Source organism: Anabrus simplex, chromosome 5 (genome assembly GCF_040414725.1).
Source record: "Anabrus simplex isolate iqAnaSimp1 chromosome 5, ASM4041472v1, whole genome shotgun sequence".
NCBI classification, from domain to species: domain Eukaryota; kingdom Metazoa; phylum Arthropoda; class Insecta; order Orthoptera; family Tettigoniidae; genus Anabrus; species Anabrus simplex.
Window position 1 is genome coordinate 374266481 of NC_090269.1, and position 16200 is coordinate 374282680.

General features: G+C 40.7%; 1 protein-coding gene, 1 non-coding gene and 1 pseudogene across 2 annotated transcripts in view; all 3 read left to right on the forward strand.

Annotated features, from left to right (window-relative positions):
• The window catches only part of Dll (Distal-less), a 416722-nt gene that overhangs the window by 381148 nt on the left and 19374 nt on the right, over positions 1 to 16200 (forward strand). The window contains exons 4-5 of the mRNA XM_067148661.2: positions 11107 to 11317; positions 12784 to 13072. Coding sequence (XP_067004762.1) covers positions 11107 to 11317; positions 12784 to 13072 — 500 coding nt within the window. The remainder of the gene's footprint in view (positions 1 to 11106; positions 11318 to 12783; positions 13073 to 16200) is intronic.
• On the forward strand, positions 13376 to 13494 carry LOC136875192 (5S ribosomal RNA; annotated as a pseudogene).
• Positions 13507 to 13625, forward strand: LOC136875134 (5S ribosomal RNA). Its single transcript, XR_010860385.2, has one exon. It is a non-coding gene; the product is annotated as a 5S ribosomal RNA (ribosomal RNA).

Genomic DNA, 16200 nt, shown 5'->3' on the forward strand with positions numbered 1-16200 from the left:
GCTGCCGACAGTGGGGTTCGAACCTACTATCTCCCGAATACTGGATACTGGCCGCACTTAAGCGACTGCAGCTATCGAGCTCGGTAGTGGGATTTTTTGAACGGAGGGATAGTGTCCATTAGACACTTCATGTCGTACGATGTCGGCATGTAAAAGATCGCTGGTGACACATTTGGTGTTTACACGACAAAATTCATTAAAATCTCAGCCGTAGACGCCCAAGAGGTTTTCGGTTTAGTCTGCCGTCTAGTAGGCCTAGAGTAAAATGTGGACTAGGTGTTCGTCTTTGTCTTAATAGTCACAACACACAACACTAACAACCACCAAGCATCATCCCTCCATATAGGTTAGCGTCAGGAAGTGCTCCTGGTCGTAAACCAAGGCTTAATCCACATCACAGTAATTGTGGAAAGCGGCCTGCTTACGCGTTTGCGAAGTTGGGAGCCTGCACCTTCCATTCGATCCACCGTGGCTAAGGCGGAAGTACGCCGGCCTCTCACTGCTGGGTTCCATGATTCAAATCCCGATCACTCAATGTGACATTTGTGATGGACAAAGTGGACAGGTTTTTCTCCGGGTACTCTGGTTATTCCTGTCATCTTCATTCCAGAAAAACTCCCCAATATCATTTCATTTCATCTGTCAGTCATTAATCATTGCCCCAGAGAAGTGCAACAGGCTTCGGCAGCCGGCACAATTCCTATCCTTGCCGCCAGAAGGGGGCCCTCATTCTATTCTTCACCCGGCCGAAAGACCGAAAACAGGTTGTGGATATTCATTTTCACCTAGCTTTTCTCCAGTGGCTTCTACGGCTTGAAACCTGCATGGCTATATTCCCATATGGTTCCTTATTTATCTTCTCATTACAAGGGTGTGGTTTCATCGGTTGGCTATTATTCACAGCATTTGACAGGAATTCACAATGTAGATAGCTTTTCTCGGGCTGGAATACGAACCTCGGATTCCCGAAAATTACTGCTTCCTACATCGATCGTAGAGCTTGATTCTAATCCTATTTACGAGACTCCGTATTAACGAGACAAAATGTGCTCTTGTTATTTAAGGAAGTAATTCTCACGGGAAGAGAGCTTTAACACTTGTTTTACGAGAAGTGAGTGTCTATTGACAGTGTTTAGCAGTAGCGGCAACTGATTCCAGGAAGAGAGGTCTAAGTTCCGCCCCGGGGCACGAGTTTCTGCAGAAATTATTTAGTAGCTGTCTAGGCAGGCGCTCTTCTTTCACTGTAAAAACTTGGCGTGATCACATTCCGCACCCAAGAGTGGCCGTCACTGCTCCGAAGAGACGGCTGCATTGCAACGGCAAGCGATCTTAAGGGATAAGGTATATAATATATCTGCTATATCGCTTACTCTATATAGGCTTCTTCTCACACTGAACAAGAAAATGTTATTTGAAATCGTCAATTCAAGCTCACGCATTTAGTCACTCGTCTTCTGTGCAAGTTACGGAAACGAATTCTGATACAATCTGTTAACATGTAAGAGTGCTTGACTGTCAATAGATGAACCATCACTTCAGATAGATCCATATGAGAGCACTGATGATGATGATAATGGTAATAATAATAATAATAATAATAATAATAATAATAATGATAATGAAATGTCGTATGGCTTTTAATGCCGGGATATCCCAGGACGGGTTCGGCTCGCCAGGTGCAGGTTTTTCTATTTGACTCCCGTAGGCGACCTGCGCGTCGTGATGAGGATGAAATGATGATGAAGACAACACATATACCCAGCCCCCGTGCCATTGGAATTAACCAATTAAGGTTAAAATCCCCGACCCGGCCGGGAATCGAACCCGGGACTCTCTGAACTGAAGGCCAGGACGCTTACCGTTCAGCCAACGAGTCGGGCATAATAATAATAATAATAATAATAATAATAATAATAATAATAATAATAATAATAATAATAATAATATGCGATATGATATTTATGTACAAAGTTGTATATAGCATTCTTGATTATTCGTAATTTATTGCATTATTAATATTCCCGCGTTGTAGGAGTAGCGTGCATGCCTCTTACCCGGAGGCCCCGGGTTCAATTTCCGGCCAGGTCAGGGATTCTAACCTGGATCTGAGGGCTGGCTGTAGGTTCACTCAGCCTACGTGATTGCAATTGAGGAGATATCTGACGGTGAGACGGTTGGCCCGGTCTAGGAAGCCAAGAATAATGGCCGAGAGGATTCGTCGTGCTGACCACACGACACCTCATAATCTGTAGGCCTTCGGGCTGAACAGTGGTCGCTTGATAGGCCATGGACCTTTGGCTATAAGGCCAGCGCTCTACCGTCTGAACTGCTCAGCCCGGCCTGGAGGGCAAAACACTGGCATTCCGGCGTGACTGGGATATATGGTTAGATTGGATTTTAATTATTGCAGTATAGGAGACGTATCAACAGAAGAAGTCACAGTTCACAGTATTAGTAGCAAGGTAGCGGATTATAGAGACCAGAAGCTTACAGATTGGATTATTCGATAAAGTCTTATTGCATATTTCTTGTACCTTAGATGTTAGGCCCTTTGAACAACAAGTATCATCATCATCATCATCATCATCATCATATTTCTAATACATGGCGTTGGATATTATTTTACCAAATACATGTCGTGTACTTTTGCATTATCAGTTATTTCGTGGTGTTCAGATGTGGCTCGAAATTCGTTGAGAAAATGAATACCTCTGTTTTTCATTATACAGAATTTTAAGAATTCGTTGTATTCTACGTCTTTTCTGGTTGGTAGAGGGGGTGAGAATTATGTTTTAAGTCATACACGTGCAGTAGGATGGAACAACTTGTTGAAGGTTAGCCAGAGTTCTATCTATGATTATATCTGGGGTTCACCGTACATACACGAGGAAGCAAGTCGGTAATACGATAACTACATAATACTGTATATATCAGTCTTACGTGGCTGAGATCCAGCAGCAACAGTTGAATGTAAACACGAGGCCTTCATACTTCTCAAACGTGACATAGCTGAAATCCTTGACAAGCTTCAGTGACTAGTCGAAGAAATGACGCCGTCATTCGCGGTTCATACATAATCTACTAATTCTGGTGTTGGGTCTTGGAAGCTGAAATAAAATTATTCAATGACGCCATTTATACAGGGTGAATACCCGGATTTCTGTTCAGAGGACCCAGGGATCATTTTTTTTTACAATCTGCTTTACGTCGTACCGACACAGATAGGTCTTATAGCGACGACGATATAGGAAAGAGTAGGAATGGGAAGAAAGCGACCGTGACCTTAATTAAGGTACAGCCTGGTGTGAGTATGGCAAACCACGGAAATCCATTTTCGGGGCTGTCGACAGTGGGATTCGAACCCACTATCACCCGAATGCAAGCTCGCAGCTACACGAACATAATCGAATGGCCAACTCGCTCGGTCCACGGTTCCATTCCCAGTCGGGTCTGAGATGTCAGCCGTGTCTGGTTAATCTTTCCTGCTCGGGTTTTGGATGTTTGTGTTTCATCTTCATACAACACTTCACTGGCTGCATAGAAATACGCAATAGAGTAGTTAATATATCCCTCGCCATAATGATAAGCTTTGCAAATGATACCACATCCAAAAGAGTCTCCGTGGCTCAGGCCGCAGCCCGCAGCCCGCCTTCCTCTCACCTATGGGTTCCGTGGTTCAAATCGCGGTCACTCCATGTGAGATTTGTTCTGGACAAAGCGGAGGTGGAACAAGATTTCCTCCGGGTACTTCCGTTTTCTCTGTTATCTTCCATTCCAGCTACACTCTCCAGTTTGTCCGTGGTTTCCCATTTTCACACCAAGCAAATGTTGGAGCTGTATCTTAATTAAGGCCACGCCCGCTTCCTTCCAAATCCTAAGCCTTTCCTATCCCATCGTCGCCATAAGACCTACCTGTGTAGGTGCGACGTAAAGCCACCAGTACTCTCCAGTCATTAATCATTGCCCCAGAAAAATGCGACAGACTTCGGCAGCCGACACAGTTGCTTTCCTCGCCGCTAGAAAGGGGCTTCATTCATTCCATTGCCGACCCGGTCGAATGACTGGAAACATTCATCACTACGAAATCCAAAAATACAATTTTGTAGCAGAGAGCAGAAACGCTCAGTGTTAAAAATTTCAACTGAAAATTCATGTTAGCATTTTTATTATGTTCAAATGGAATAAAGAAAAACTGCGATGTGATCATGTTTCAGCTTAGAACTCTGACCAGAAAGGTTCTGTCACCTAAGGTTCAGTATTGCATGAACTCTCAACGAATTTTCGTTGTGATACATGTGTTGCGGGTCAGTATTGATCCCCAACATAATCACATAACGGTATTTCCATGCGCAATGACGAAATGTATTACTATTTTTGTTAAAAAAATTGCAGTTTAAGGAGTATGCACGAGAAAATGAGGGATTTGATCATTTCTGGCACTGAAACTCTAAATACTACGCGTACCACCCTTTGAATACCACTCATTTAGACTATTTCTTTTTCTTTCATGTTGTGGAGCTTCCTACTAATGTATGTTTTTTATCACAATATACATTTTGAAATTTTCGGATTTTTTACCTTTTGGAAATAAGCTTCTTAATATGGTTTGCATCAGGAAAGGTATCTGGCCGTAAAACTCGGCTTAATCCACATGTAGAGCCGACTCCAAGTAATTAGAAGAAGGTCAGATAGAGGGAGTAGCTGATTCATGTGGCAACACTTAAAATGAAATGGAATTCCACAGCCTGTTTCCAGTCATTCGACCGGGTCAGGAATGGAATGAATGAAACCCCCATCTAGCGCGGAGGATCGAAATTGTGCCGGCTGCCGGAGCCTGTCGCACTCCTCTTGGACAATGATTAATGAATGACATATGAAATGAAATGATATTGGAGAGTGTTGCTGGAATGAAAGATGACAGGGAAAACCGGAGTACCTGAAGGAAAACCTGTCCCGCCTACGCTTTGTCCAGTATATATATCACATGGAGTGACCGGGATTTGAACCACGAAACTCAGTAGTGTGAGGGCGGCGCGCTGCCGCCTGAGCCACTTGATGTTCTCAATTATTTTAAGATTGTGAGCACCACCGATATTTAATACCAAGCACGTGAACATCAAGAAACTCGAGTAACTTTAATGAATACAATTTTAAAACACTCGCCAGGTTGACCAACCTTTGAGCGTAAAATGTTCCTCGGAATTTCAGTGATGTCCTGAAAGAACGTTCCTGTATCTGGGGAGATAGTGCTGTAGATGTGAATTAATTGACTGTCATCGGGCTTTGTTCTTGAGGTTGGCCTATTTCATCAGTGATAAACCTTTCCCCCATAGGTAGGTCTTCCTGAACATACAGTAGCCTGATATTAGAGTAAAACTCCACAGTATTTGGAACATACTTATGCACCCCAGAAGGTTCTAATTTTTTCCTTTTCAAACAAATATTTCAGCGCTAAGGACCCTCCTCATCGGTTGGCGTCAGGAAAGGCGACCGGCCGTAAAATTGGGCCAAATCAATAACAGGTGATGAACTCAAGAAATTCTGAAAAGTCCAGGAGTAAAGGAAGAATTTAGACTCTAAATAGGACTGGAGATCTATCATTTCAACTTCCACACGAACATCCATATTATTTCCAATATCAAATACAGTGTTTGGAAACTTAGAGTGGTACGTAGGATTAGGCTATTGGTAGCATAAGAAACTTATCAACTTTAAAGTCACTAAATGTTAAAATATTGTAATGGATGGATAGCTACGCTATTATTACAGTTCGTCGACAAAGATTGAACTGAGAAAGAAATCTCGCGAGCATTTTGTACTCGCATCAAATATCGTTTAAATAGCTGTCTAAGTGTTCTCTGACACCAGATTGAGAAAATATGCTGTATAGTACAAAGTAAACCCATTGCTTGTTTTCAAAAGATCAAATCAGTAAAAGTTTACTTATGATTTGTCGTACAATGATTTGTATTAGCAAAAAGTACCATTCAATAACGGTGTGGGAACCTGGAAAGGTCAGTGCAATTCAAGCAAGTTTGATTAGCCTAGAGTGAAAAAAAAATTACAAGGATGTTACCGATGAAAGGGACAGAAAAAGTAGAACGAAACGGAAATTAAAGATAACAGTAGTTAGTCCACTAGACGTCTTAATCAGCTTCTTTAAGGTTAAGGTCTTGTAGATGAAGGCATGTTTTGCTTTTAATGTTGCATTTCGCATCACGTCCCTCACATTTATCATAAGCGTACTAATGACTTACCAAACATGGCCTCCAGAAATGGTTCATTAGCGTTACATTCCAACTAAAAGGAACAAGAGAATAGGACCGTTTGATATCATGTGTTTAGGTACGCTCTGCTTGTTGAAGTTAATATGATTGTGAATTTTTATCGGATCGCGGAAGGCTTTATTCTCTGCACTGAAAGGAGAGTGTTACAACATTCTTTAATGCACCATAAAGCATGTGTTCGCTACAGTACAATAAGCCGCAAGTGGGGCTAAACGTTACAATATTTTTCTCTTTAGATTCGTATTAAGTCAGAGTTGGTTGGATGTTGAACGTCCACCGCGGTTTGAAATGTCACTGACTGTATGCGCTTTTTTTGTAATGGACAAAGTGGAGGTGGAATAGCTTCTCTCGATTTTCTCCTTGAAAACAGTAACATTCCGAAATCATTCGTCATCGATTTGAACATAATTAGTAGATTACTCTAGCTAGCAGAAAGCAAGTCAATGACGTAGTCATGTTTAAATACCAGATTCCGTAGTAGGCTATGTCAGATGTAAAGAGATATCGCTGCTCAGTACTTGGGCAATAATAATAATAATAATAATAATAATAATAATAATAATAATAATAATAATAATAATAATAATAATAATAATAATAATAATGGTTCGAATCCCACTGTCGGCAGCCCTGAAAATGGTTTTCCGTGGTTTCCCATTTTCACACCAGGCAAATGCTGGGGCTGTACCTTAATTAAGGCCACGGCCGCTTCCTTCCCACTCCTAGCCCTTTCCTGTCCCATCGTCGCCATAAGACCTATCTATGTCGGTGCGACGTAAAGCAACTAGCAAAAAAAAAAAATAATAATAATAATACCCTTTCTTCCTACTTTCTTAATCAGTTGACTCTCCAATAATCATTTTTTCCGCGGACTCAGCTAGGGGTCCGTCCTCTACCGCCTCAAGGGCAGTGTCCTGGAGCGTGAGACACTTCGTCGGGGATAGAACTGGGAAGGAGGACCAGTATCTCTCTTAGAGGGCTCCACCTGCTATGCTGAACAGTGGCCTTCTGGAGGGGTGGGGGAGGAGTGATGAGAAGATTGGAAGGGATAGGCAAGGAAGAGGGAAGGAAGCGGCCGTGGGCTTAATGTGGGAACCACCCCGGCATTTGCCTGGACAAGAAGTGGAAAACCACGGTAAAACCTCTTCTAAGATGGCTGAGGTGGGAATCGAAGCCCTTCTACTCAGTTTACCTACTGAGGCTGCGTGGAGCCCGTTCCAACCCTTGTATCACTTTTCAAAGTTCATGTCAGAGGCGAGAAACTAACCCGGGCCTCCGGAGGTGGCAGCTAATCACATTAACCACCACACCACAGAGGTTGACTAATAATAATAATAATAATAATAATAATAATTTTATGACATATTTACTATTTTTGCTATTTTAGGAAACGTTGTGATGCATGAATTTGCACGTTCTGATCGCTTACAGCGCCAGATTTTCGCCTGGTGACTAAACTTGGAACTAATAATTTTGTGGCATAATTCGTGAGCGTATTGCATAGTTAGCGTATCTACGAAATTTCAAACTCCTAGTGATGTACCGCACTGAATACCATAACTTTAATTGTGTTCGTCAGTTGGTCTGACAATCAACTGGCATCTACACTCAATGGAATGGTTCATTTCTTCCTTCCTCATCATGACTCCTTGTGTTCTTAGACAGAAAAGCGTGGTTGACACCTTTCTCTGTGCTTTTCATTCTAACGGCACTGTCCCTATTCAGTCCTTTTATATTTCATTTTCTCCTTTGTTCAGGTAACTTTTATACCATTTAATCAAATTTTAATTTTTTTCTGACTACGTAACGACATTTGTATTTAGCCAATACTCAATCTCAGTCTTCATCATAATACAGAATTCGTCTTCTTCTTCTACTGCTGTGGGGTCACGGGTGCGAACTGTGTCGCACATGCGGATTTGGCCCTGTTTTATGGCCGGATGCCCTTCCTGACGCCAACCCCATGTGGAGGGATGTACTAACTATTGCATGTTTCTGTGGTGGTTGGTAGTGTGGTGTGCTGCCTGAATATGAAGAGGGGAGTGTTGGGTCAAACACAAACACCCAGTCTCCAGAGGAATTAATCTCATGCAATTAAAATCTCCGGCCTGGCCGCGAATCGAACCCCGACCCTCTGAACCGAAAGCCTCAACGCTGACCATTCATCCAACGAATCGGTCCAGCATAATACTGAATATGGATTCTACTTGTACATTACTTTAAGAAGAAGTAGATAGTTTCTATATTATTGTGCTAACTCTGCCATCTTAGCAATACAGGGAGTTCTTGCGGCCATTTTCATTCATCCCGTAGTAATATTAATTATGGGGGCTTTTGGAGCTTGTGCTGGGCTGGACTCTTGAAATGCTGAAACGAAACTTCAGATGTCAGATCTGCAAACGATGGCGTACAAAGTTACACAAGGAGCCAAACAGCTTGAGCAACACACGTACATGTAGGTCTCGCTCACAGAGGACAGGTAGTGGGTATGGCGGAGTCATTTTTTTGCCGCTGCGCCAACAGCTATAGGCCACTTGTAGGCACGGGTCGACTGGTTCCGTTCGTTCACTCACGTGTAGGCCCCGTTCTAATTGTGGTCCCAACGACAAACAGGGCAATTGAAAATCAACTGATTTAGAAATCTTATTATATGTTTTAACGTTTTTGCTAATACCCATGCCTGTATTGGAAGTTGTATTCAAGTTTGACATGGTATTTACAAAATAGCAGCCAGCAGCAAAAATATAATGTGCTTTTCACTTTTGCAGTACATCGCAGAACAATAACACGTTCAGTCCGCACATATTGTCGCTTAAGAAACAACATCGCGTATCCTTGAGACTGGTCACGCCTCCCAAACACATATAGGGCCCATGAAGTCCATCAAAACAATTTTCGCTGTGTTCATTTTCCTATGCGACAGTGTAAAGGAAAATGAACCTTAAATATCATACTCTAGGAGTGGGTAAATATGTCATGTAGACATACAGCACATTCCTACAGTACAGTAAGATTCATTTTCCTTTACACACGCGCATTGGAAAATGAACTCAAGGAAAATTGTGTTCTGTTCGTGCGACTTTACAACTGGTAAAGGAAAAAGTGTATCTATTTGCAGCAGCTAATAAATAAACTCTTGTCCTCGTCCCGAGGCGGGGCAGCTCTTTTAAGGTACACCCCAAATGGAGATGAGTTGCATGTACCTCTCTAACAACATACCAGTCCTCCTGCCAATTTTAAAAATCTATCAGAGCCGGGAATCTAACCCGGGCCTCTGAGGGGGCGGGCAACAAAGTGAGCTCACTGTTGCGCTATGCAGGTGGACTGTTACAGCTAATGTGTTGAAAGTATTTGTTTCCAATGATCCAAAAGCACATTTTCTGGACTAATGGATTGATTACTTACTGCCTGGAATAGCCTACTAGACATGCAAGTTTTTGTAGCGAAAGCTCAGTGTTGCTCTTCAGCCATGCCGGAAAGATTTTCTCTTCGTGTGGTCTAAGGCAGGTGACTATGAGAGAGCCAAAGCAATCAGCAAACACGAGAAGGAGGGTTTTTAGGATTCCTACATCCATTACTGGTCTGTTTGGTGTAGAGATGTTCATTATGTCAAAGAATATAGTCAGGGAGGGCCATGGTATATTTCTGCCATCATTGTCCGGTGAGCTTGCTTTGTGACAAATTCCTCCAGGATACGATAAGAAGTCACTCGAATATTCAGCACGGTTTCTCGTCTGAGAACGGGAATGTAGCTCCTCCTTCCCCCCACGTGTCCCCCATTCCCTCATTAACACGTCAATCAAACAGACTGCAGGTGATTCTCGGTATCAGTGACACCCTTCAACTTGCACATGTCCGGCACTGCCACTTTGATGGAGGTCGATGAACAATCCAAATATTTCACTCTTCAGTGAAGCCTTTATCTTCGAAATTAACCCGTCCTCTGGAATGATAATGGAAAAAGAACATCACTGTCCTAATTGGAACGTTTCATGGTTTATATATAAATTAATATATTGTTAAATAGAACAGACCCGTTATGCCTTAATTCCCCGTTAGACGCACATTCAAAAATCGTATGTTTAAGAATTATTTTCTGAATCTCACACCAACATTCAACATGATTAACAGGTAGTCATGGGTTTATAACCAAAATATAACTTTGTAATGCAGGTATGAAATGAAATGTAATAGTCTTTTGTATGTTGCACGTAATCTGAAAATGAGTTGCTCGCTCCGATCGATATATGGTTTAATTAATACAAGACTTCGTGGTATTGTGAAACAGAAAACTTTAGAGAAATCGACTGTGTATAATTTTATAACAATTAATGTGTCAATGGCATCGATAATAGGGTTCTTAAACATAAAATAATAAACTAATATAATAATACTTCAATACTGTAGACCTACATATTATTATTCTTCACCGTATTATTATTATTATTATTATTATTATTATTATTATTATTATTATTATTATTATTATTATTATTATTATTATTATTATTATTATTATTATTATTCAGAATTTATTGAATTGGAATTTGAATTCCATATACCTTTTAAATTTACCGTATCTCAAGTGTTTTTTGCTGTGAATATCTATAAAAGCGACTCAATCCCTATAGTGTTACAAAACTGTCCATCACTTCTGAAATATGAAGATTAAAGAGCAACTTGGTAAATGTGTTTTCTTTTAAAAGCTGCAGTAACTATCTATTGGGTTGGAAGTTTCATCACAATGCAGATACTTCCCTCCTGACAGGAATATAAAGAAATATTTAAGTGAAATCTTTTTTTTTTCTTTTCGTTTCAGGTGAAGATCTGGTTTCAAAATCGGCGGAGCAAGTACAAGAAGATGATGAAGGCGGCGCAGCAAGCTGCGTCACAACCCAACAACAACAATAACAACGGCCAACCGCAACAGCACGGGCTGTTGCCTAGCAACGCGAATAATACCGCTCCCCACACGCCGGGGACAATACCGGGCGCGAACAGCCCGCAGCCGCCGGGAGGGGGCATTATAGGTGAGTACAGTGGCCATGTTTGTTCTTAGCTATTTGAAAGTTTATAGCTCCGAGAAATTACAATATCATCGCCTGAAATATTATTGTACCTGATAGCCTGCAGGTGAAAAATATCGTTAAAATGATGGGTACAATAGTTACTACGAACAATATGTTCATGATTAAAATAAGTACATAAAGTTGTAAATAACATTAAAATTCCTTTTCAAAACGAAATTGCACGATCGATAATATTTCTTCAAATAATAATAATAATAATAATAATAATAATAATAATAATAATAATAATAATAATAATAATAATAATAAATGAAATGGCGTATGGCTTTTAGTGCCGGGAGTGTCCAAGGACAAGTTCGGCTCGCCAGACGCAGGTCTTTTGATTTGACACCCGTAGGTGACCTGCGTGTCGTGATGAGGATGAAATGATGATGAAGACGACACATAGAGCCAGCCCCCGGACCAGCGGAATTAACCAATTATGGTTAAAATTATTATTATTATTATTATTATTATTATTATTATTATTATTATTATTATTATTATTATTATTATTATTATTATAATAATTATTGCAAGTATTTAATCTATCGGGAACAGTATTTTAATGGGAATGTATACGAATGCAAAATTTAGTAGTAATTAAGAATTCCTCGATACATGTTTTTTTTTTTTTATATTTTAACTAACCTAAGATTTAACTAAGATATAAAATAATAGTGCTGTGTGTATGGCACCATTAAGGGAATATGGGGCATATATTGTGGTAGGTTGGTAGGTACTGATATAGGGATATTACCATTTAAAATTTTATGTGTCGTATGAATTTTCTTTTCCTGTCAAGATGAATTACGATCTATTATTATTATTATTATTATTATTATTATTATTATTATTATTATTATTATTATTATTATTATTATTATTATTATTATTTAGTAGTTCCTGAGTGAAAATGGTCCAGTATATCAGTACATTGTCAGTGGAGAAACAATACCTCGGTATGTTACAGTGCTATTCCTATCTATTATTTCCCTTAAGAGTGGTCGCGCCTCCCAACCACACATTGATATAAGTCCATCAGAACAATGTTCGTTGTGTTCTTTTTCCCACGGAAAAGTGTAAAGGAAAATTAACCTTAATTGCATTATAGGCCTACTGTAGGAGTGCGTAAATACGCCACGCAAACACACATTCCTACAGTACGGTACAGTAAAGTTCATTTTTATTTACACACGTGCATAGGAAAATGAACTCAACAAAATTTATTCTGATGGACTGCATATGGATTCGGGGGTGAGAGGCGTGACCCGTCTTAAGGAAAAAATAGGGATAGGAAGTGAATTGTGAAATACGAGGCTTTCTTTGCTCACCGACGACATATGTTAGAAATGGCTACATTATTTTATTTTAGTAGGTAGTTTGTGTATCTTCCTAATAATTCTTCTTTCTCATCTCGTTATCAGGAGGGGGTGGCTCTTCTTCCGGCAGCCAGCATAGCCCGGGTGGCTACCTCCCTCATGTAGGCCACCAACCCCAGCCGCAGACACCCACGCCGTCGTCGACGCCTGTGAGCGACATGTCTCCTCAACCACCGCACGGCATGTCGGGGTCTCCGCCTGTCGTGTCGTGGGACATGAAACCCGCTGCCGCCCCCGCACACCATCCTCCTCATCATCCCCACCACCATGCGCACCCCGGGTACATGCCGCAGTACTCGTGGTACCAGGCGGATGCGAACCAGGGACTCTTAACGTAAGTATTCACCTCCTCTCTAATAAATCTAATTAACGTAGAAACGATAAAGTCCAAGGTGGTCCTAAAGTTCTTACATTTGAAGGACGACAAACGTCTAAGAAACTTACTATCAGTGTTGTCAAGCACTAAAAGCTGTACATGCGAAGTTTTGGCTAGCACTGTAGTCTGTATCATAACTGTAACATCTCATGCAATGTTACACATCAAGTTACAGCATTGTTCAACTCACGGGAAACGCTCCTGACTTTTAGCATCTCTTTAGAGGCTAGACACAAATCATGGCCTGTTTCTAAACTCTACGTTTGTTCTCTCACCATGTTGAATACATCGGTTCTCGTCCAATCACCGCAGTTAAGCAACATTGGGCGTGGTCAGTACTTGGATGGGTGACCGCTTGGGAACACCACGTGCCGTTGGCTCAACTCCCTTTTGCCAACGGCCATACCATGTTGAATACACCGGTTCTCGTCCGATCACCGCAGTTATGCAACATTGGGCGTGGTCAGTACTTCGATGGGTGACCGCTTGGGAACACCACGTGCCGTTGGCTCAACTCCCTTTGTCCGGCTCCATGGCTAAATGGTTAGCGTGCTGGCCTTTAGTCACAAGGGTCCCGGGGTCGATTCCCGTCAGGGTCGGGAATTTTATTCTCCTGGCCAGAGAGAAGGCGTAACCTTCTAGATGGCCCGCCCCTTCCCAAGGGAAGGGGAATGAAAACTTTCCCCTTGGTCCTTGTTCTATCTAACAATTTGAGTTGTAGCGAAGAACGTTTTGTAATTCTTTGGAGTTATATATAATGTTCACTTAACATTTTCTTAATGATTTGTTACAATTTGTTACGGAGATCTAATAGAAGAAGTGATTTTCGAGCAAGGCGACTGTGGTCTCATAGAAAATACTGAGGATATGTACACGTTTTCCCGTAGTAGCAGTAGCAGTTGTAGATTGATGAATGGGAAAAGATATGAAGACTTTCTATTCCGAAGCTCATACAGCTATACTCATCATGCGAAGCAAAGCAAAGTCATCTCCGTACAGCCCATGAAGGCCCTTGAGAGGGGTGGAAGGTATAGGTTTCCTGGGTACTTGAACCTACCTCCTTCCGCGTAAACCGAGCACCACTTTGCCGCCTTGGTCAGGGAGTTCCTATACTCATGATGAGTAAGACAGAAATCTACTCAATAATGAGAAAATAATTATTTAAATATAAACCAAGTCACGTCAATAGCAATACACATCAAATTATTTACTTATGCACTGACCAATGAAAACCTGAAGTATATATTGCTTTGCTTGCAATAGTTTTCACGGTTTTGTATCAATCTTCTGTATTCCAGAGAGCTTCCATTAAGAATCAGAGTGAGTTTGGCAATTTCTTTAGACATGTTCGGTCTTCTTGAAATGTACACTTAAAATTTTGCGATAATTATTTTATATTTTACTAACGAAATTACCCGTCCTTCGTACGATATATTTTTTAGTAAATACTTTGTTTATATTTGATGCAAAAGGAAAAAACGTGTTCCTTGGTTCTTAGGATGTCCGGAGAAATACCACGGGTATAAAGACTGCTACCGTTGCAGTTACAGTAATAGCTATGTAGATAACGCGAACCCTTCAATGAATACACATGCTGTAGGCATATCGCTGGCCTAGTTCGAATACCACGTATCTGGCAATGCTCCTCCTATCCATTATTTTCCTTGAGACTGGTCGCGCCTCCCTGTCACACATGGATATGCAGACCATCAGAACAATTTTCGTTGTGTTTATTTTCCTATGCTCGCAGGTAACGGAAAAGCAACCTTAAATACAGTATACTGTAGAACTACTTAAATAGATCATACATACATTCTTACAGTGCGATAAACTAAGGTTCATTTTCCTTTACACATTAACATAGGAAAATGAACACAACGAAAATTGTTCACATGGGCTGCATATCCATATGTGACTGAGAAGCGTGACCAGTCTTATGGAAAATAATGGATAGGAAGAGCTTTGTGAGATGCGTGGTATTAGAAATAGGCCATAGATGTTATACAACAGATTATCATGTCTTTTCGTGCCATCAGACATGTAAAATTCTTCATCTTCTACCAGGAGAACAAACTAAGTAGCTGAGTTGCTAACTGCTCCCTCTCAAAACACGATCTGATCGCCAGAATACGGAGAAAGGCATGGCAAGAGATATCAAACGCTTGCGACATAAACATGATTTATCATTGCAGCCCACTGCCAGTAAACACAACCAAGTGGCATAAAAGCTAACTGTTATAGCAGCCTGCAACATAGTCTATCACCCTGAAACAATACTCATTTTAAATGTTTTTTACGATGTTAATTTCACCTCTTAGAGGTTGAAGTTTTCAAGAAGGTTTCTTAGTTCTTACGTACATCCTAAGATGAACCTCTACACCGAATTTTCTTTGAACGGTTTTGATGGTTTCTGAGATACCGTTATGAGTGAATGAGTGGTATTTTGTACATATACACTAGATTAGTTGAACATAATAAACTAAATGATTAAAACATATAGGAAAGAATCACAAGAATGTAAGAACCGGATTTGAGGACCACCTTGTGGCTACTTAGGGTAGGAAGGGTGAAATGTCACTGATATGGTAAGTATTTAGACTTTAATTAGACGTGTGTAAAACAGGTGATAGCAACAAGTCTGTTTCTTATTCTCTTTGGCGTGCCACTTTGGAACAGCTGCGCTCAGTTTAAATTCGTTAATGTGTAACTCGAACTGCTTTGACGAGGATTCTAACACCAGGGCAACTTTTAAACTGTAGATTAACTAATACAGGGAGAGCTTTCAAACATGGTCACTTTAGTTTAATGATTGACAGCTTATTTGGCTTCAATGGCTCCGTTATGAGGAAAGCAAACTTCTGTTATGGAAACGTGTACCTTCGACATTACAGTTCAGTAGACTTCTATTGATATGTTCACAGACGAAGAAAGTTGATCCCTTCGTGTAATTGGACAGCACTTTTCCAAATTGCTTCTAAAATGCCATTGTTTCCTGAAATGTGAAAATTGAGTACATATTCTAGCATTTTCCCTTTAAAAATAACTTTAAATTTCCAAGATTTCCCTCAGATTACTCTCTGATCAGG